At 38.3% G+C, this 23,285-nt stretch overlaps 1 protein-coding gene across 4 annotated transcripts in view; it reads right to left on the bottom strand.

Annotated features, from left to right (window-relative positions):
- LOC114352002 (Germinal centre kinase III) overlaps positions 1-23,285 on the bottom strand; it is a 70,575-nt gene that overhangs the window by 35,410 nt on the left and 11,880 nt on the right. For 2 of the 4 annotated variants that reach the window (XM_028303410.1, XM_028303411.1), the window contains exon 2: positions 15,894-16,118. In XM_028303410.1, coding sequence (XP_028159211.1) covers positions 15,894-16,118 — 225 coding nt within the window. Of the gene's footprint in view, positions 1-15,893; positions 16,119-20,936; positions 21,502-23,285 lie in introns of those variants that run through there. The other 2 variants (XM_028303407.1, XM_028303408.1) reach the window with 2 other exon arrangements.

Below are 23,285 nucleotides of genomic sequence, written 5' to 3'. Positions count from 1 at the left end.
CACGAGATAATATTTACCTATTTCTATACAGCTCAAGGACTTGATATTCTCTAAGGAGTTTACTGCAATATTCTACCTCGTCCCAAGATTCCTTTCACAGCGCACGTCATGAAAGCAACAGATTGGAATGAAATCTTTTTAAGGCGAACTATTTCGCGAGCAAATTGTTCGTCGGGTGTTCGATAAATTGATGTGAGCTTAGCGTTCCCGGGTGGATGCACGACGACTACTAAAAGCAGCTTTGAAGCCGACTAGTGGTGCTCATAAATAATGCTGACGATACCAGCGTTTGCAGACATGGAATAATATAGATAACTGCAGCAGGTTCACCGGGAGAGAATGGGAATCAAACTTCATAAAAAATCAAGCACTACTAAATGAATATTTTTTATGAAATAACTAAGCCAGATAAAACGTAATCCTCAATAGTGATGAAGATTGTGCATTCCAGCAAAAATTTAAAAAGCAAGTTTACACATCAAACTTTGCATTGTCTGTCAATAATCATGCAAAGCTCACACGCACAATTATTAGACAAAGAGCTGCGACCAGAAGCTCCGAAGCTACTGTAACCACCCATGTTGTACCCATGCTGTGGTACTGCGGTTATGCTGGCGCAGCAGCACTCAGTAGCCGGCCCGCATACGATAGTGCGCAAACCAATACGGTTGTTTGTAATATTCGATACAAACTCATAAGCCCGCCCGCGTCGAAATTACCCCATACAAGTATTATGCTGCACATCGCTCTGGCACTACAAATACGCATTGATGTCAATCGATGCGGGTGTAACAGATACTGTCGAAGATTGATTACAAAGCCAGCGTTGATTTGGTTCGACGCTATTTTCATTCTCGCTCACCTCTGTGAGCAATTTCAACGAATTACAATCAAGTCAGTGTCTATGCGATTGAGGTTTTCATAGACGGCACATGAAGCTCTACACTGTAACAACTTATTTATGTAGCAAAAGTTTAATGCAACAAATCTGATTAGTTGACGACTACTTCAGATCAATTTATTACATATACAAACAAAACCATATTACACTAGACTCGAAATAAAACGACTGATGCATGCTTAATTTCTTGCATCTACGGTTATAATACTAATCTCTAACTTCAAAAAACCTCATTTTATGACGCTGAAACTTGCGGTAAACAATAGAGGATAAATACTCTCTGATTCACACTTAGATAAGTAATGCAATTGTTTAGTGTATCGCTACATAACAACATAAATTACCTCCGCGGACCATTATGACTGCGGCATCCCGTTTCATAACATAACCAAAATGTAATTAAGCAAAAACCAAAAGCATTCAATTTACGCGGCCAATAAAGAGAAATAACAGGGATTCAATTTAAACGTATTACGCTCGTAATCAGAAACCTGTAGCCAAAAGTAGCGAATTAGAAACATTACACGAGTTTATTTTAGAATGAACGCTTTTAAAAGTATTATACATTAATTAACTCTTTTTATATTATTTCGTAAATTGAAATTACATAACAATTCAGCTACTTTTAGAGCTCCATTACGAGTACGTCAACAAAGCTCTCTCTCAATAAACTTTCATGTAACATCAAAGCTTGAAACATGAACATAAAACTGCTACGAATCAAGTAGCTATGTACTACGAATTACGACGTATTCATACTAAATTGCTAGAAACTTAGCAAGCGATACATTTCAAAAATTTTACCTATATTCCTCACATTGGTTCTACTTACCCTAGAAGTCTTCGAACCTACATTAGCACAAATTCTATATTAGAAATCCTGAAAATTCAAACAATATCGCGATCTAAGTGTGCACAGCGCCATCTTTTGTCTCATAACGTAAAAAGATGAGTCCGAGCCTGCACACTATGGAACGTCCGGTGCGGGAACGTAACTTTGGTTACGTGTAATTTAAACCAGTATTAAGAATAATAATTTGATAACGATCGACGTAGCATATTAATAATTGTAGGTATACGGCCTGTGACAGAAAATTAAGAACTCGCTTGACTTCAGCTTCCGAAATTCCTATCGCTACCTAGGCACGAATTGATAACGTTGACAGTGTGACCTTTAACAATTATATTTAAACCCCTAATAACACAGAACATTTAAGTTGACAGATTCAATTAACGAGCTTGATACACTAACGTTAACTAAAAGCCCCAAAACTGGTAAACTATCGCTGGAGTTGGGGAATTCAGTTGCGGTATTGTGTCCAATTAAGTGAAACCGTACGATTTTAGCGTTAGGGGAATTTAGTATGGTACTATGATGTACATTATTTACTTTATTATACATACATATTACGATAACAGCACGTCAAGTAAAAAAATGTGGCTTCTAATACTTGGCAAAAAAATATATCCTGATGTACCTACTGTCAATCAAAGTCCAAGCAAGCTAATTTCTGTTTTTGCTAGATTAGGCATCTATCTACCTACTTGTGGAAAAAAAATAACTTAAATACTTCGAATTAGTGGTTATAAATAACTTACACGTGCTTGAAGTCTCCAAACATTATCCGATTATTTTTACAATACAAAAGTACACGAGTAATAATCCGACTTAGCACGTAGTAGAATTATTTACTTATTTTACAGTTACAATACAGTTACTGTCTTATTAATTTATACAATTATACAATATACTAGATAGCGTAATTCATAACGGTAAATTCCAATGAATAAATCCAAATCATCGTAAAAAGTTGCAAGTTTTTATTGCTCGCTGTATGAGGAGTAACTTTTACTAAGTAACTGTATTGATGAAAAACACTGATGAAACATAAAAATTGAGTTTTTTCTCTTTCCTAAAGAATAAAGAAAATATAATAGTGTAGAAAGCAATTCTTCGAATGGGTGGAACTAAATTTATACTGGTGAATGCGATCGCTTCAACAGACGGGACGTGAGATAGATCCACAATATCCATTTACAGACGAAAGCTTTTAGCTTGCGTCAAATGAGAGTTCAGTGGTAAATCAACACTTTGGGGCGGGCTCTGGCAGTGCCAGAGAAAACTGTTTTCAGCCAGGATTGCCTCGATCGCGAATGTTCCGCACAATACACATGTCGGAGTGCAAACGGAAGGAACGTGGGAGGCGAAGGAAATTGAAGCCGATTGCCTGTCCGCTCTCTCTGTTTACCTTCACCGGGGCCAAACATATTAATTAACTCCATTATTTGTGCTGATCAACAAACAATACTCGCGGTGATTACAATAGAATTGTTAATTGGTTTCTCTAACAAGGGGAATGAACATTCTATTTTAGTTTCACTAAAGCCTTTAATCAGTTTAAAATAAAGGACCTCTTTATCATTTGATCGCGGGGTCGCTTAAGTCTTCATTAACTAGCAAAGTTTGAGCCCTGCTTTGATAAACGCCCTGCCCAAGAATAAATTAGAAGATTAAATTATATAATAGGGTCTGAAAAGAGAAATACGTAAACAAATAATAATTTTACTTTCTAAACTGTGAAAATGTGTATCCAACTGTCTATTATTGCACCGTAATATTAGGTTTTCGAAACTACGCGGCAATCATGGTTGGTCAACTTGATAACACCAATTAAGTAGGGCATGGGTGCGCAAACGCAACCCGCCCGCAGTCCCGACGCACGGTGGGCTGATATTAGAGCTTCATAGACTTAGCGTCGCTCAAAAATCAAGTGCCGAATTTTGAAAAAATAAATATGCCAATGTGTTCCTTTACCAAAAAGAAATATTTTATGTTATGTAACGTTTCTTGATAAAGTTATTATTTAATAAGTTATTGACAATTTCCTTTTTTTTTGTATGGAGCTCAACATTTATTTTTATTTTATTCGTTATTCTTAAGCTTTCNTTTTTTTTATTTTAAAGTCCAAAATGACAATGTTCCGAAGATTTCCGAAATGCGACACTTGGTGATAACATAGCTTATATGTTGCATTACATAATACAAAAGTCAATTTCTTAAGAAAGCTTAAGAATAACGAATAAAATAAAAATAAATGTTGAGCTCCATACAAAAAAAAAGGAAATTGTCAATAACTTATTAAATAATAACTTTATCAAGAAACGTTACATAACATAAAATATTCCTTTTTGGTAAAGGAACACATTGGCGTATTAATTTTTTCAAAATTCGGCACTTGATTTTTGAGCGACGCTAAGTCTATGAAGCTCTAATATCAGCCCACCGTGCGACGCATGCAAATCGCTTATTGGCGCAACAATCAGATCGCGACGAGACCGGTCAACCGTTCAGTCATTCGGTCGTTGACACCGGCGATGGTGGTGACAACTGACAGTGGACCACTTGCACAAAATAAAAATTTAACATTGTAGTGTAATGTTTAATTAAAAGTTACATTTTCCAGGTGCGAAGCAAACAATAGCACATTTTTAGACTACAGAAATTCACAGGTCAATTATGATGGTTGATGAGTAAATAGATGGCAATTACATCAAGTAAGCGCTGCGGTGGACGTTAATTTAATTCTCTAACGGGCAGGCGTTTTCGTAGAGTGATTAAGATTTCAGAAGAGCAGCCAAAATTCATCAAATATTCTGGGTAACGAAGTACGTTATCAAATATTTAACGAATTGGCAAGTAGGCACTTATCTACTTACCTTACCTGTGGACTGAATATACAAAGTTTTGAGATGAGAACGTTTTCCCAAGACATCCCTCGTGGGGGATACCTCGCATGCCTTACTTGGAATAAGTTTAATAATTTCACAAGATACCTACCTGAACATATAGGTATGTGTCATAGTTTGGAGCTTGCTATTTTGTTTGTCTTGTCTAATATGAAGTCGGTTAAAAAGTTGTGTCTTACAAAACATTGTTGTAATTGGTAAAAATATCGATGCTACACGAATACGATTCATAGCAAAAGTATTGTGTAGCGAACAATAAATCAATGGAAATTGCGATAAAATATGAGTAGATAAGGTGATCAGTGACTGGATAAGATAAAGCGCATGTGGATTTCATTTATTTCAATGTTCGTTCGATCGTGTTTATTAACAGCGTAATATAAAGTGAGTAGAAGCAAAGACATTTTCGACCGAGGCCTGGAGGTATACTTCAATGCGATCATTTAAAAGCGCTAATAGCCGGAACAAACAGGTGCTTGCGCAAGGAGTAATAAGGGTTTCAATGGTTTTGCTCGCACCTGTTCAGTTTTTGTTGACATTTAAATGCCGGAATGCATAGGCTTAATAAGTAGAACGTGACACAGATCAGTCAATTTAAGGTACAATTTAATCATTATTTCAGCTAGATTCAGAAATAATTTCCAGCCTACGTGATATGTTGACGTAACTATGATATAAAACACGGCGAAACCTGAGCCTATTATATAAATTAGGGCCAGCATATCCCGGATCTTGGATGAGCGCAAGCTCGCCCCTCATAAAGAGGTACTCCATCAACACATCATCATAACGCAAATAGCCGCGGACCCCATATGCGGCAAGGCCGAGGGCAGATCCACAATGGATCGTTTCCGCAAGTTGACGCCTCATAATCTTTGAGGATGGGCCTTTTAGTGGATTGAGGATCAAATTAACAAGAGGCACAAGGCCGTGGCATGGAAAGTTAGCACAAACAAAAACAACGGCACTGACTTCTCTTAGTTCTTCCGTGATCACGGCGCATGTCACCGTGTCGTAATATCAGAAACGCGTTTAAAGATAGAAATGGGTAAAGAACTTTTTAGATGTGTCTTCAATGTGGAAGAAAATGGAAAAAATATTATGTACTTAGTTTGAAAAACTAAAATCACACATTAAAGTTTTGACCATGTTAGTTTTTCATGCTTTCTATTTTAAGTAATTATTTTATTATGAGTTTATGTACGAGAGGTATGCATACTATAATAAAGTGTTAGAGCAAATGTGTAAAATTGAACATCCAATTCAGGCGGGACTTTGACACATTTACTGAAGTGGAGATTAAATTGATGATGGGATTTGGCTACATTTCTCAAGACCCGAAAGGGTACGGGACTACGGGTAACACCGACCGTGTTGAAGTTTTTTTACTTTGCCTCCGTCAAGTCAAACAAAGAGGCGGAACAAAGAGGAGAGAGCGCCTTTGTGCGGATACGTCGAGTGCGCCGGCACTTAACTCTGACATCGGCGGAGGCGGCAACGGCTTCGTCTTTTTTTGACATAAACCGTAGTTTCTTTGGCAAAAGGGTCCAATTTTTTAAATATTAATAATAATCAGTTAAATAGCAGCAATCCTACAGCATTTTGCACACGAATCTAGGCAGCATTGACGAGGTAAATCCAAGTTTATTTTCCCTAAGATATCAAAACATAAAATTAAAATAACTTGCAGATATACCAACTGCGATAACAGTTTCATACTCATTAAATGGTCTGGCTAAAACTGAAGTGAAGTTTATGTAAAGTTTATAAGTGGAATATGAAATGAATCGTTTGGCCAATGCACCAGCGGAGGAACGACCAGCCTTCGTTAATGGCTATGTTTTATTGGCCCGGTCTAATTGCTTCCCGCCTGGTGTTAACGACGTTTACGCCGACCTAGATAGGTGCTCCGCGACCAATTTCCACAATTTGTGGTCAATGTTACAAATTATGACTAAGAAATTCTAAAAGTATCAACTCATATTATTTATTACTTGGTTTTCTTTTAACCGTAGCAGTTCGTAGACATAAGTATATTTTCGAAGAAATTGGACGGTAAATAATCAAAAGGGGTAGACGCATAAATAGGCAGAAAACGCGCCAATTTCAATTTTCCAAACGGACAGTCAGCTGCGTCCGTATAATCCGGAATTTATCTTTGAGTTCGGGACGGACACCCGTTGCTTTTCTATCACCTGCGTCAACACCAAGGAAAAAGCGGTACAGAAATATCGAGCATGGAGAAAAAAACCCATTGTGTTTTAGATACGCAAGGCCAGTATGAAATTCAAGAGGAGTTATTGTTTAATGCTGGAATTTCCATTATCCTTTGATGAGGCCACATGTAGTACAATATCAAATGACTATGCAGGGACCTGTTAGCTAGAGTTCATTATATGACAAATGACCCGACGTGTGTGTATAATCCGACAGCAAAAACTAGTTATCCAATACAGGTGGAATTACATCGCAACATGCGCTCGTCGCCGCCATTCCGGTTCCATTTAGCTTGTATTAGTTACATTTAGATAGATGATGATGTGTTTATGTTATGCTTTCGTTGCGAAACCCGGCGCATCGGCCGGTGACGCATACCTCTTGCGGCTAATTTAACTGAATTTATAGCAGCTGCAAGGTCGGCAAAGGATAACGAACTCAACCTACGTTCGTTCATGTTACCAAACAAGTCTTCACGGTTCACAGACTGCTGATTAACTTCGTCAATGAATTCACTTCAACAGAAGTTCAATTAAGCATTAATGACGCCATGTTTAAGCACAGGTATAAAAAGTTAACCGTTCGGCTGTGACAAACCCATGGATTGTTTTAAATGTCTACTCTGCAGAAAAATCTAACAAAAAATTGACTTCCAAAAAAGAAACACGTGCATGGCAACAGCGTGTGTAATCTAACGTAGATTAATTAATAATAATAATAATAATAATAACTTTATTTGTCCAAAACACAATCGTGATGTTAAATAAGGTACATGTTAAAAATTTATGTAGTACATTGGTAGGCGAGATTGACAACTACCCTCCGCGCTAATTGCTGGGGGCAAATATTGCGGGTCCATTTCTCTGGTTCAGTTGCGTTGCGGGCAAAAACGAGGAAAGGATCAAAGTTAACGTCGTTAATGTTGTTTGCACGTTTGAAAAACAACAGATTTTCATAATTCACTTTTTATAAAAAACCGAAGATGATCTGACCATCAATTTTAAAAGTGAAGAGAAAATTTTACACCGGTTTAAATCGCCCCTTCCTTGCGGCGAAGTCACTACGCCTGTTTACAGGTTTGAACCAGCCATCAGGAGATACATAGCTCGTTATTGAGTTAGCAGTAATGTTCCCTGATACTCGGCATCAATTCCCTCCCGGCAAACTTTGTAAGTCGCATGTTCTGCTGAGCACTGACAAATACACGGGGAGAACTTTTTGCTTTCAGAAAATTGCGTTCATAATTTAGGGCAAGTGCGTTAACTTGTTGAGAAAGAATGGCAAACTTGCTAAGTGGAGTTAGAGCAAACGAGTGAATACCTCGACTGAGCTGAAATATTCAATTTGGCCAGTGGTGCCCCTTAAAGCCTGGAATAATAGTATGTGGGTGTATGTGGTGTATAGTGTATATGTTATTAAGGAAGCCTCGGCGCTTCGACCCGTAATCAGATTAGCCACCGCCGACTCCGCTAGTAGGCACTTGTGTTACGTATGAGTACAGTGTATTGAGGATAATGTCAATTGTTTAAGGCTTGGTATTTCTTCTAAAGTAGGTATTTCGCGCTGTCAAAATCTGCGCGCGAAATTCTTCGCCGAAAACAACGCGTCAAAGAGCTCCCGCCACAATTTCCAGCTACACAGTATAGAAATACGCAGTTGGTTAGGNGGCCTTAAATTGATACTCGTGTATAAACTACGACGGAACAAGAATCAAGAGACATTTATTAAGTATCATTTCATTTATTTAGGGCTCATAAATAACCAAATATACGTCACACATCTATCGTCTATTGCAGGACTCAGACTTTATCCAGTAAAATAGTCTTTATTTATTAATACTAGCTTTCCGCCCGCGGCTTCGCCCGCGTGGAATTTTGTCTGTCACAGAAAAACTATTCAAAAACCGGGATAAAAACTATCCTATGTCCTTTCCCAGGACTCAAACTATCTCTATGCCAAATTTCATTAAAATCGGTTTAGTGGTTTAGGCGTTAAAGAGAGACAGACAGACAGAGTTACTTTCGCATTTATAATATTAGTATGATTTTTGTCTTCAACAGCATTAATGTGCTGAGAACAGTGAAGAGCTCCATAATACGAAACTTTTACCAATTTATACTTTAGACATTATAATAATTATGTTTATTTATATTCCCGAGCTTATTTCTATAAAAATGTATTTGTGAGGCAGGGCCATAAGACAACTAACTGTGCCAAATAATATGTTTAGCAAAATAAACATCGCTAATTCACCGGAATCGTCTCTATTCATTTACGATACGAGTGTGTATTGCGTAGTCGTCACTACACGAGTTTCCTCGAGTGGATATTGCTTCACGAAGGAAATGGCACGACAAACTTTGGTTTAGCACTTGAAACTCCATTTAGTAAATGGAATATTAAATTTAGAACTTGTAGTTTACGGATAACATTGTTTATATCATATTGCCAATTTGTGGACATTAAATTACTAATGCAATTAAAAAACAAAATCTACGTAGAGGTAGACATGAGTGCCTGAAAATTCAAGAAGTAGAGCATTCACCCTTATTTAAATTATGTTTTTTTTTGTGGTGATTGAGATATTACCTTCTTCCTTTTTGATAATTGAAGATTTGTAAGATGATTCAGCGGCTTGTATCTTAACACGATTCAAGGAAACCAAATGATTATAAACTGCAAAGACATAACTGGAGTAAACAAACTAAACAGCATGTACCGAAGACGTCACTTTTGTTTTAACAAGCTTAAGCCCAGCTGAGACATAATGGTTCTCCTAATTGGAACAACATACACGTCATAAAAGGTATTCCATCCATATACACTGGGCTTTGTAATGTTGACAAAAACGTAACTAGTCAAATCCCAGCAGCGCTCTACAATTGAGTAATGGTTTAGCATACAAACAAATGAGGTGATTCCCCACACAGGTAGTGTCCGTCTAAAACCATTAGTATTCACGACACTGGCCTAGGGCCAGCTCAATGCGGGATTACACGGGCATATCAAGGGGCGGCAACAATGAGGATAATGGCCCAAACCCGTAAGCTAATGGTTTGTTTGCCTGAACGGGTTAGGCCTCACTGTATTATTATGCTCCCCAACGTCGAATTGGCTACATCGCTATTACATATTCGACATACGCCATTACAATTTACTGAAACATTTTCGTTGTAAAATAATGTATGCTAAACAAAGTAATTACTGGCTCCCATTCAATTGAGATAAAATGTATGAGCGCGAAGCAAAACGCATAATCTTGTTTACATTACCTCGCCTGGAGTTGTATAAAAGCCATTAGCCGCTGAAGACCACTCGTCACAGCCGTCACAGGGGAGAGGAATCAAAATGTAATTTAGTAAAAAGCGGCGAGAGAAGACTCACCGTCAATTTGACGAATTTGATGAAAATCTGACAACGATTCCGTAATCATATTAATTTAGATGACGCGCTTTTCTTCTTCGTCGAAAGGAGGCACTTTATAGGAATTCGGAGATTTGATGCTTATCTTAAAGCGTCATAGGTACTTAATTCTTCTGACTAGCAATAAGCTTCTTTAAAAGAAAATGAATTGTATCGGAAAACTTTCGATTACTCTAAAATTAGCTGCCGACATTAATGGAGGGGAATTTAAACCCTATAATCGAGTTCATATCGAGCCGTCAGATACAGACGGCCAATAAGGCAAATTGCAAACTTTCGGAACTTGACCTTCCAAGTTCAGAACGGGCTATTCCCCTTCACGCCCCGCGCCGCCCCGCCCGCCCTCGCCCAGCCCGCATTGCAGTGGAGCTGAAGGACAATCCCAAATAAGAACCAGATTATCAGACGCGTGTCAACGGACCTTTAAAACCCTCTTTACTCGGGTCCTTACTTTCTCGCATCGAGTCGACGACCTTTATGAATGAAATTAAACTGCTCTCAGTTTGACATTGACGACCAGCGTCAACTTGTTCAGCTAATGAAATGGCAAATGGGGAGACAATTGCCTATTTCGTTCGTTTCGGCGCGGGAGTAGCATGGTAATAATGAAATTGCGAAAATATCTATAAGGTTGCGAGGGCCTTGACTCCAGATGATATTCAGGGAGGTCAAGGTGGCCCTAATGCGTTTACAGCTAACAACCTCGCGCACTTTATAGTCATCGCGCGGCACCGAACGGCTATTCCTCCTTAAATCCTAAAATAAAACCGGAATAAAATAGGGTAATTGCGCCGGTTTTCCGTCCAGCTCCTGTTTTCGTCCATTTGACCGACTTGCCACAAACAAATACGGAAAATTAGAATACAAACCTAACTTTCCGTGCAAGTTTGGACTTTTTACAATCTATAATATCTAAGTAACAGTTCTGACTGCATGAAAATGTAATTTGACAAGTAATAACTCCAAAAAATTCTAAGGAAGTTTCTGCTGCACACAGGTGAATGGAAAACGTCGTCAAGTTAGAAAAAGAACGTGCCGGTAGGGAACTTTCATGGTATGTTTAATTACTGTTTTAGCTACTTTACGTAATGTTTTTGGCACGTATGTCTAATTATTAGCATAATAAACACTATTTTAAGGGTTTATTAAAGTTTTTGTATAGAAATCTTAGATAATTAAGTGGACTAATACTAGCATAACAATTTTGCAAGATTTTGGTTTTCGTCCACGTGGACGGAAACCCTGACACCTAGTTAATATTTTTAATAATCATTTTACTTCAATGGACCTACAAAATACAATGTTTTTTCTTCCAATATGATCTTTATTGCTATTACATTAAACATTTTAGTTTACGTCCACTTTTTAACAGTGATAAACCCATAAAAACCGTTAAAAAGATGTGGACGAAAACAAAAAATAGCTTTAAACGTTGTTGTGTTTTCGTCCATGACGTCATGAGCAAGCACTGGGGTGGACGAAAACCAAAATTAGCTATTCCTGTAGATTAGTTTTCGTCCATTTGTCCTTCGACCTATTGCAATATTTTCCTAAATTTAGGTAAGAAACTTATTTAAATCTTTTTGATATCATTTGAAAGCTAACAAAATTACCTTTCAAATGATATACCACAATCCATAGTTACTGTATTGTAGAATTGGTTTTAAGTTAATAATTCAACTGTACCCTTTTTTCTACACAGTGGTCGAAAACTAGCGTACACTAGGACGAAAACTGATTTTTTTGGACGAAAACTAGTGAAATCGCCTCTTTTGCATAAAATATTTTTTATAAAAAAACCCATGGTATTTACTTATTGTCATATATATTAACGTAAAGTAGACTATATAAGGACTAAAATTACATATGATACATATGAGTAAGGGTATTTTAAGATATTCATTTCGCATCACAAAGTTGGCAACTCCCATAATTGGACGAAAACTAGCGCACTTACCCTACGCGTAAAAGGAGATTCGGTAGAGATTTTGCCTGGATATCGAATTTATGAGATTCTCGTCGCAAAAACGCTTATCGCAAAACGAATTTTCTTCAGGGGAAAATAATTTCTTAGACCAGACAAAGTATACAAAGCGGGAGTATTTTTGACAAAAATATCTATTAGATGATTACTTTGCGCAATAAGAGCAGACTCGGAGAATCGGAGAAAAACAATAGGTCATAATAATACCATAAGCGTAACAAATACGAAAACATGTCATTAATTCATTTTGTTTACATAAAACATGTTTTCGTTGTAGTTAGATCACGTCTTTTCTTAAAGAACTTTTAATCTAGATGAAATATTGTTGATGCTGGGATCACAATCAGCATTGCAATTGATGGCAAGAGATCGGATAATTTAAAAGAAGTTTAGGTGCAAATAGCAATATAGCAATGAATAGAGATGAAACGAAAGATTAAGTATGGTCGTTATACATAGGAATCATAGCGTACTTTCCTCAATTCCAAAGCGTCGGTGAGTCACCAACGTCCTTCACCCCGACTCGCCCGTACCGACATCCGCATTCACAATTTTGCCGACCAAAAGCCTCTTTCGCCGAGGGCTTATTCACGTCACATTTAAATTCATTCATAGCACTGACGTAAATGCGCCACTTCTCAAATGAAGGCCTTTAACAATTTCGCATTAGCAAAAGAGAAGAATCTTCAAGCGCTATTCTTGTAATCTCAAACTTCTTGAAGGTGACATTCATTTAACTCGTTGTTAAAGATAATAAAGCTTCAAAGAAAAGCGGTGATTAGACATGCTGTTATGTCGCGGATGTAGTTGTAATGAGAAAAGAAAACAAACGAAGTACACTGCCGCAAGCAACAATACAACAAAATATCATTTCGATTACGCCACGGCCGCAACATTGCCACACTTTCTCTGCAGAGCAAATTGCGAACCTTGTTGCCAACAATTTACCGCAGATACGAAGCTCCCGTGTTTACAATTACCTACATAGGCAATATGTATTACGCTTCGTCCAAACATAGATAAGTAAATAGTGACGTAATCTGCGCTAGTGCGTCCTAAGACGAAAACACGTCAAGGGCGAGTCATAACAATCTGTCGCCATAGAAAATTCATGGTCAATATCAATAAACACATTCTGTTATAGCTTCTCATACATCCAAGTGTAGTAAACACTACATTGTATTAATGTTAATTAATATGTACCGGCCTCTCTATTCATGAATGTAGTGGGCCAGCCATGCATTAATTGGAGGATCAAACTGCGCTGTTATCTTACATTGTGTTAACTGCGTCATTAGAAAGTCAACAACAGTATTATTTGTAGCCCGTTTCCTATCTATGTTTCCTTCAATTATTGTGTACAAAAGAAAATTAATTAAGTCAAGAGAAAATGCACCAAAAATGTCTAATCCGCCCACTCTTTTCTCGAAAATATTTACAAAGTAGAGTTAAAGATTATGCAACTGACGTAAAGCCTTGTACAAATAAACATAAAGATGAAGAGATGTTCGGTTCTAAAATAAATCAGCCCGTGTTATGTTTATCTGCATGTGCTGCGGATTGGCTAAATCGGTTGCGCGTGCATTACGATGAACATACGAGATGTAGACGATGAACAGATTCACGTACGCTCGTTCACATTGCATAGCATTTTGCAAGGCATGCATAACAACAACATTCGAAAGTGTGTCAAGATTGCAAATAGCAACGTGCAACCGACGCGCTGCACAAAGCGGGAAATGCAACACATCAAAACCATTACGCTAAGTAGGTCTTCCGCGTGGCAGCGAAAGAAAAAACGTTTTTCGTGTTGGCATTGTACAATTTAACATATACCGTTGGCTTCCGGGTTCATTATCGATGCTTCACGGCCTTGTAAATCACGTCAGGTCCGAAAATATAAATAATATCATTCAATACGAAACAGTCAGCAATTGGGCTATATTTTAACATGGCAATTTATTCATTCCCACGCAATTTAGGTATAATAGAAAAAAGAATCCCAAAAGTGAATGTTCCAAAATATTACGCTCATAAAATTGGATCAGCTGCAGGGAATATCTGGCTGTGGAACAATAAAAATGCAAATATCGATTATAAGCGCGCAGACATTATTGTCTGTCCTGGCGGGACGCCATCCATTCTATTGGCACTTTCGGGGGACGCCGCATCAAATGAGACTTATTTTCAGTAGCTCGTATATGGATGCATTTTTCGTAAAAGCAAACATATTCTTTATTTGATCATAAAAATGTCCAAATACTTACTATTTTGATAGAGACTGTTTAAAATCACCCTTTCAGTTATAGGTACACTATTTTCAAATTGTCTACGTCATGTTTCAGTTATAGGTACACTATTTATAAATTGTCTACGTCTATGTCATCCTTATATGGTTTAAATTAATTAAGTTTATGTTCGTAATTAATCTATTCTCAATTTCTTTCGTCGCGTCATATTCACCTCAAGATATTAGAAATGTTCTGCTTGTACTTTTGCTACTAATATGGGAACCATTTGAGTGTATAATGCGAAACGATACCGAAACCGGTTCCTTGTTTATTCGTGTTCTGACCCCGAAGACTTCGTGACGGACATCGTTCCAACACGCCATACAGCACGCGAACAAACCTCGACCGGGTGAATGTTCTTACTAACTTATACGCTATAGTTTCGTGACATTCACTTGAATGGCACGTTACGCAATTTCACCAGTAATAGGTTTCAATAACGATTATGTGTAAGTAAATTGCTTGCTAGCGAAATCTTATTTCACAGTCACGACTTTATCAATGACCTATTACCTAGACTAGAGCAGTAAATAACACAGGGAGGGATACAATTACAAAACCGCTACAGCGGTTACTCTGCACAATTGTTAGTAATAACGAGTAAGACTTCACGATGATAATGCTACTAAGCTACACTACAGGAGCAAGCAAATCGTGGCTAAGCCTAACTAACCACGCCTCGAACTGCGATGCAGTCACGCTGTTAGCGACGCCGATTGGGCAATAATGCGAGTGAAAATGAGCACTGTAGCAACAACAATGAAGTGAGCAATCGTTCAAGACCTTGGACTAATGCTACTGATTATATCAATAAGAAATGTAGTCCAGATTGCGACATAATCGATACTTGTCCTTTGGATTGTGAGCAATATCTTGCAGCTAAGGAAACGCAAGCGTGCCGTCATTCGAAACCTCTTATGGGACGAAGCACCACTCAACAGGAGTATACAATGCGTAATGGAGTCCATTAACCAGTGATCCTTATCCTTTACAAAAGGTCTTCTTCAGATAAACAAGCGAAGGCTCGGTTCGCAGACAATGATTGATGCGGCCTGCCCGGGCCAGACGAACGCGATAACCGTGGTATATTGCACATGCTTTATCTTGCTATGTAAGCTAATACGAGCACACGGGGCTATCGGTTTTCATAAAAGTAATGAATGGCAAATGCAACATGACCGTCCAACGAAGCACATAAAATTTGACAGCGGCAATTTGTAACACGGTCGCACGTCAAACCGCTTTCATTATTGGTCATGTTCGTCGGATCGTACAATACACGAATTAAATTCTGAACAAGCGCCATAATTTTGGAATTGTTGACACTTACCTTTAAGTAAGACCCGTAATATTTAGTGACGTATGGGCTGTCACACTGTGACAGCACCATAATCTCCTGCTGTATGTCCTCGATCTCATCTTCAGCCTCCTCAAGGTCGATGATCTTGATGGCGACTACTTGCTGGGTCCTGTTATCGACCCCTTTGAACACCTCGCCGAAGGAGCCCTTGCCGATCTTCTCCTGTTTTGTGAAGATCAGCTCGGGGTCGACCTTCTGTGAAGCAAAAAAAAAATTTTATGTAGAATTCTTATTTTATGTAGGAGGCTTAACTCTATCTACCTACTAAACAAATAAAAATAAGTGTCAAAACATTTCCACTCTATGTTTAGCAAGTCATGCCCCTAACAGAGTGTTGACGGGACCAATTTAATCAGTGTATGGCGTGTTTTTTCTGTAAACAGTTATTATCTAGTTTTATTATCATTTGATATTTGATGACGATGACGCATGTGTATTAAAAATATTTATTAATTAGAAAATAACTTCAGAGTAGTATAATATAATAATAAAGAATAAATAATCCATTTAATTATTCTCTGAAACACGGGAGACAGCGTGATTAATGTTTATAAATTTTCTTTCACTGACATCAAAGGAAATTACTAAAAACACCTACATACCTACATGTTAAATTATAAATATTAAACCTAAGGTATACAAAAATGGATGTTCAAAGCGTTGATTGATTTATTCATAGGGTGCCATAAAATATTCCCACACACGAACGCCCTAAATTGCGAATTTTTTGTGCTTCGGTATAAATCCACTCTTTTATCTCAGACTGGATAATGACGTCAAGCAGATTTTATTTGTTTCAAATACTCAAAACCGCATTTTTAAAAATAATAATAATCATTTGACAATATTTTTTGTGCTAAGGAATTAATAAATGATAATATGATCGTGTTAATTGTATGTTATGCATGTTATGGTTTAGTTAGCCATCGCATGGAACTTTCATCTTGCTATATGAGACCTAAAAAATTCTTGGTTCTCTACATTACCTACACAAGTCACCTAATCTTGAAAGATTTCGAGATTCCAACATTAAAAAACCCCATCACCAACTCATAAACAAACGCTACCTCGTTTGTATTAGTTTACTTATCGTGAATTTTTATCGTATTGATAATCCTAAAAACGTTCGTAATGGAATTCGATAACAAAGGATTAGTGTTTTAGTATAAAAATATTTTTCACTATCTTCCACGTATTATGTCTTAAGAACAACTTTTTTCATTGACAAATATTACAGCTTAATCCCCAATCAATGTAGAAATTGTTGAAAATGGGCCGATATAGAATTGAAGCTACATTCATGGCGGGTTGCGCACGCGCATTCTCTTAAAAAGTCGCATCAAAGTTCACAGCAAGTCAACCTACTGGCATTTGGTTGACATTGTCTGTGGAGTCAAGGCTTCTCTCGGCCGGTAACCGGCGTGCATTCGAACGTGCCGTCTTTACGTAAACACCGTTTACCATACTGCCTCTGCAATAGTTCAAATATTTAACGAGATTTGTACTCGCGTGTGTAGGTACAGACCAGTACAGCGTTGCATAATTAAGCGCACAACCGTTAGTGTCTCGGACAAGGGGTTAAGATATACGAGCATCTTGTATGCATATCCCAGTTTGGGTCATGCATAATTAATTAAATCGTCATGACGTGAGTTACATCACACCTAAGCTGGATTTAAAAGGTTGTCTTGTTGTCACATCACATTCCTCATTCAGTTTTATTTTCTAGGTAGGTACCTACCAGCGTTGCCAGACGTCCCGATTTTGGCGGGACGTCCCGATTTTTTAATCAAATTTAAATGTCCCGCGCGGGACAGGCTCGGTCCCGCTTTTCGGAGAGAGACACTCACTTCACCAGACTATTGTTTGAAACGCCATATTATTCTAAAGAATAAAACTTTTTAATTTTTTTTCTTTTTTTTATTCTAAAGACGAATTTAACGATAGAGTAAAATCTGATTTATAACATTATTTTTTTGTTAAAATACATTTTTTATGGCTACTTTTGCTATCTATTGTCACGTAAACGTAATTTTAAGTCAAATAAAAAGATAAATATTTGAAAACCTTTGATTATATACGTTTTTTTACTATGTCCCGCTTCTGACGGAAGAATCCCGCTATTTTCACTCAAAAAGTACCAAAGTCCCGACTTGGCGAAAAAAAAAACTGGCAACGCTGGTACCTACGTATTGTTCTTCTTATCAACCAGAATAGAGTGTAAGTTATAAATTAATAAGTGCCTCTGATAAAAGTGATAAACCTTCATGCTTTCTTGAATACGATATCATTTTAGATCCATTGGATCATTGATATGATAATGTACCTATGTCATTAATTTAGATACCATAATGATTTAACATAACAAGGCATTATTGCGCTAATTGCAAAATCGTCATCGAATGTAATTGCTGCGGACAATACTAAAGTAAACAACGTCACAAAACGTCGAATGAAAATGTCCAATCAACTTCAGAAATCTTGATGATACTTTGATTAAACCGGAGAGAAAATTGAGGTATTCAAAGAACAGATTTGAGGGAAAGCGAGATAGTTTCCCCGGCACTAAGTCGAGCACGTGGCGCCTTATCCCGGCGCATCGCGACGTGACCGGACTGCCGATGAGCGCGCGCCGCCGCATATTGAGACGTAAATCTTTTATATTTTTAATCTAGCCTGCCCGGAATAAGGTTACTTTCTAAACAAATGACGATAACGTCAATAAACCTCAGGAACATACAGAAAAATCATTCAAATAAAATAATGGGATTCACAATCATGACATATTATTATTATGTCTCTCAAGTCTCAACCATATTATGGTTGAACTAAAGAAAGGAAAAGTTTTCGAAAACAACTCTACATAGGAGAAATTCTCTCGCCACAGACATATTTTTTAACATAAAAATCCACCAGATGAAATTAAATTCAAGCACCACTGGTGGGATAAGGCCAATAAATAAAACGACATCATTATTCCTCTTAAAATACCCGTAAAAGGCCAACGGGGGATGATAAGTGAGAGGCTCACCGTGGTGCGAACAAAAAGGCTTATTGAGTTTCGGGGGCCAATATACACGCGAGGCCCAGAAGGCAGAGGCAGGGTTGACAAACAATTTTAGCTGGCTAATGGATTCAGTACGCTCAAAAGAGTTTAAAGCGTTTTATTTTCATTTGACATAGATAGTAGATAGATACGATAAACTTAGGTTTAAAATTAACTTCTTAAAAAAAAATATTGTTGATAGAGAATTTTTTATGCTTAATTTTATTCAGCTTTTCTGTTACCTAAATAATTTTGAATTTAAAGAGAACTCACAAACCACGAAGACAGCCCGGGAAGCGTAACTTCTTGTGTGTGTTAATCGTCCCGTTCTGCCTTTAATGAAGAACAATCGAAATACATACACGCTCTGAATAACCGTTTCTTACTTGCTAACTGTTTATATTACGAATACCTGTCTTGAAAATAGTTTCAATAATTTTTATTTTCAATTAAACATAGTTTTGTAATTAAAACAAACACGAAATCCATTAATAAACGTATTGGTTACGTGCTATAAAATATCAGGCACAAGTTATGACCTTTTCGAACCGTTGCAATGTTTGAAGATGTTAAAAAGTTTGGCAACTAATTAAAACTTTTCTATTAACATTGTTGAATCTTTTCAATTTATGCGCCAAGTTATTGCCACAAATTAAAACTTTGTAAGATAACTTCTATTTTATCACAATCATAAAACATATTATTAAATGTTGCCAAGAAAGTTTAAATCCCTTGTTTAATGCTTTTCAACATTTTTTTATAACAAAGGTATCGGTTTTTGTAAATATGAATAAAGTTAACGAATTTTTATTGTCTTAAGTTCTTAAGCTCCTGTAGCCTTCAAGCAAAGAGAATAGTTTCCTCATACATAAGTACAGTTATAGTAAAGCTGCATTTCCTTGTAGTTAGTGTAGGTACTAGCAATGGTCGGATATATTGGTAAGCAAACTTTGAAATTAAAGTAAAATATTGCTAACATTTGAACGGAAATAATACAAAATTAATTTTATTTTAATTTAAAATTTAATTATTAATTAAAGTTGCATTAGAATTTAACACTTTGCTTTTAATTTTAATTGTTTTATCATTACCAACTACATATGTACGTGGTTGTAGATTGCATCTCCGTGTAACAGTATCAGGTTCAGTCGCCTCGACGTCGACGGCTGCGCCTGCGCACCGTAAAGAGAACAACCTCGCTTACGACTACATTTGCTATTCATTAGATGCTTCCCTAATAGGAATCCGTCTTACGGCCGCTCTGTATACGGTCTATCGGGCGGTTCGGTATTTGCTCACTGGATCAACCACTTTTTATCCAATTTTCGTAACGCGTTACACAATGGCAAAACCTATATGAACACAAATCGAGCATTAAGTGAACTCAAGTGTATTTTGACAAGAGGAATTTCATTTCTCACTGATGTGGAAATTAAGCGATCAATTTGCGATAAGAAAACAAACGTCTGAGTCATTAAAGAAAATGGCAACGTGATTTGTGATTGGAGTTTCAGTGTTATGTATGCCATTTCATTATAAATTATAGCGTTTATCGTTAGATGTATATCGCAGATGGTATCAAGGAAGCCCGCATACCGTGGGTATCAGAGAAACGCGTTCGTGTCGGGTGACGCGTGCGCAGCCGACATCCGACACGCATTGCGAGAGACCAGGAAATAAATTACAGATACGAAACAGCCGAGCAGGCTCACGCATAGCGCCAGGATGTGAAACTACCAGTTAACGCAATGCAAACCACGATAATTGCACCGTTTTTTTTTATAAAAAAACAGCGTTATTGAGTCAGAATCAATTCAGTTTTTTTTATTTGTTTTCACTTGAGAATTTAAATCACATTTCATATGTTAATGCGAGACAAAGATTCTCAAATAATGAGAATATGTTTTTGTTCGAAAGTTGTCGACGTGACGTATCGAGGTAAATAAACAAGTAATTCCTCCACTTACACTAGCAACTGTATTTCTGCTGTGCGATGGACGAACCGGAGCGGGGCGAACTGGTTGTGGTGGCACTTTCAACTGCCTCCGATCAAAGGACGACACATGATTCCCGGACCACCCCCAGCGCCCGGGCCCATTGCTTCCATGCGGCAGCGAGTACGAAGACTGCGGCCGCAGGTGCTTCCCCGTCGGCGGCCCCGCCAAGATCGGACCCCCCGGACCATTCTGGGCCACCGGCCCCCCAGGCCCCTGAACGTAATGATAATGAGGAGGGTTAGACACCGCTGCCCCCCACATCGCGTCAAACACTAATCACACACTGGCACAGCACAAAACACAGTCACTGTTCACCTCATCACAACGACAGTGATCGCGCACTAACACCTATCAACATTCCACTGCCTCCTTATCGACCCATGATAATAATATAATTAGCTCCGTTTTATAAATCCATCTATTTGAAGATAACGCGCACAGTAATCGGCTACCAGTCGGCAGCGAGCGATCCAGGCCACTGTTCGCGGTGGAAAGACAGCTTGAAAACATGAACGCCTCGAAAGCAGCCGTCCTCGCCGGACGCAAACGAGACGCGTAAAGAATTAATTTGTGTTTGATGGACAATGGTTTCAACGAAAATGGAAGCTAATCAGGTTGATGTAGTTCCATCGCCCATAATAGTTGTCGTGACGTGTCACGGTGTGGAAGAGACCTACAATAATCCTAATAATGGAAATCGAAATTAGATTATGAGGTAGAGGCTGCTACATATTGACACCAAATGAAAGTTCACATCACTGAATAAAAACAATCCAATGGTAACTTTTATCCCAACGCTAAGCACTTTTCGCGGCTTACTCGTACGTTGACGATTTCCACTTGAACGGATTAACTCAAGAGAAATCAGTTTCCCGACACGCGCAATCCATCATGATGGACGGCGTGTGAGTACCAACACATTTGAATGTACACTGGTTGGTTGCGTGTTGAGAGTGGTTGCCGATCGTTCCACGCCGGCCGCCCTGGCGATTGCATTATGATTTTTTCGCAAGGGACCGAGGGGGAGAGCAAGGCGCGCGGGCGGCGTGCGCGCCAGCGAAGCGTGCAGTAGCCGCTGCTTGGTCGGCGCAATGCAGCGAAACTCACAATGAACCAACACCAGCACATTTTCATAACGCACGACTAATTCCTGCTGCCGTCGCATCACGCATAGATTGTCACGAGTGAAAAGATTCAATTATTGACCATGAATAGAGAGCGGTGAGCAAGTCCAGCGTGGAAATGATGATTATTATTATTACGATGGAGAGCTAATAGTACTCAGATCGACTCTATCTGATAGAGATGTAAATTAAAACATTCATGTCAATTACGCTCTAGGGCTCGTTGCTAATACAACTTTCTTCGGTTCCAATATTTAATGATGACAAAGAAGTAATACATCACGAGTATCAATAACTGTCAAACGGTAACATTACAAAAAGAGGAGTATAGCCAATCTGTCAAAAGAGCGTTCCAGTTAGCGAGCGCGAAAGTCAGCAAAACAAAGGCGTTACAAAACTTTCGTTGGGCCGCGACGGCCGAGCGTCGAGTTTGAACGCACAATAGGAGGCATTAGTATTCCGAGTGTTACCGCGGCGGCGATGGCAGCAGGGTTGACTGTCCGGAGGAGTCACCGCCCGCGCGCCGTGGACTGAATACCGACCCTTATGGTCTCGAGGAATTCCGTGCGTTCGCAGCAGCGCTACGCATCGCCATAACCGTGCGACATTGGGCAATGCGGCACACATACATTATTTGGTTAACGGCCCGTTAGATCCTATTGTAGGACCTGTCACGTTTCACGGCCCATTCTCATATGCATAGAGAGCAATAAATAATGGATAAATTCCTGAAAAAGAAAATGCATTTGATGAAATTGATTTCACCGCTCATTTACAAGATACCCATGAATACGCAACAGGTGTGCAACCTTGCGTGGGCACCACTTAGGAATTCAGATTGGTATGCCTAGTTATGTCTTTTGTTCCGCATTCTACGCGACTTTATACAGAAAAGACGCCTTGAAAAGTGGCGTTAGATATTACAAAACTGGTTTATAGCATAATGTGATAAAGCATATAATCAACTTTGCACCAATAACTCGACCATGACACAAAACCAACGCAACCACGCGAGTGAGCAGTTGTGTACTTGATAAAATTCACTAACAATAGTTTTGACCACATTCACCGTCACTTTTTAGCAATTTTTTATTGAACCAAAGATCAGCAATAAAAAACAATGGCATCCAACCGATAGACAGCGATGCCTACGCGTGACTAAAATCGACGACGACTGAAGGCAGCGAATATGTAT

The sequence above is a fragment of the Ostrinia furnacalis genome, unplaced genomic scaffold (assembly GCF_004193835.3).
Source record: "Ostrinia furnacalis isolate ACB-3 unplaced genomic scaffold, ASM419383v2 OfSCF1234, whole genome shotgun sequence".
In the NCBI taxonomy this organism is placed as follows: Eukaryota; Metazoa; Arthropoda; class Insecta; order Lepidoptera; family Crambidae; genus Ostrinia; species Ostrinia furnacalis.
This window is presented reverse-complemented; position numbering and strand designations above follow the sequence as displayed.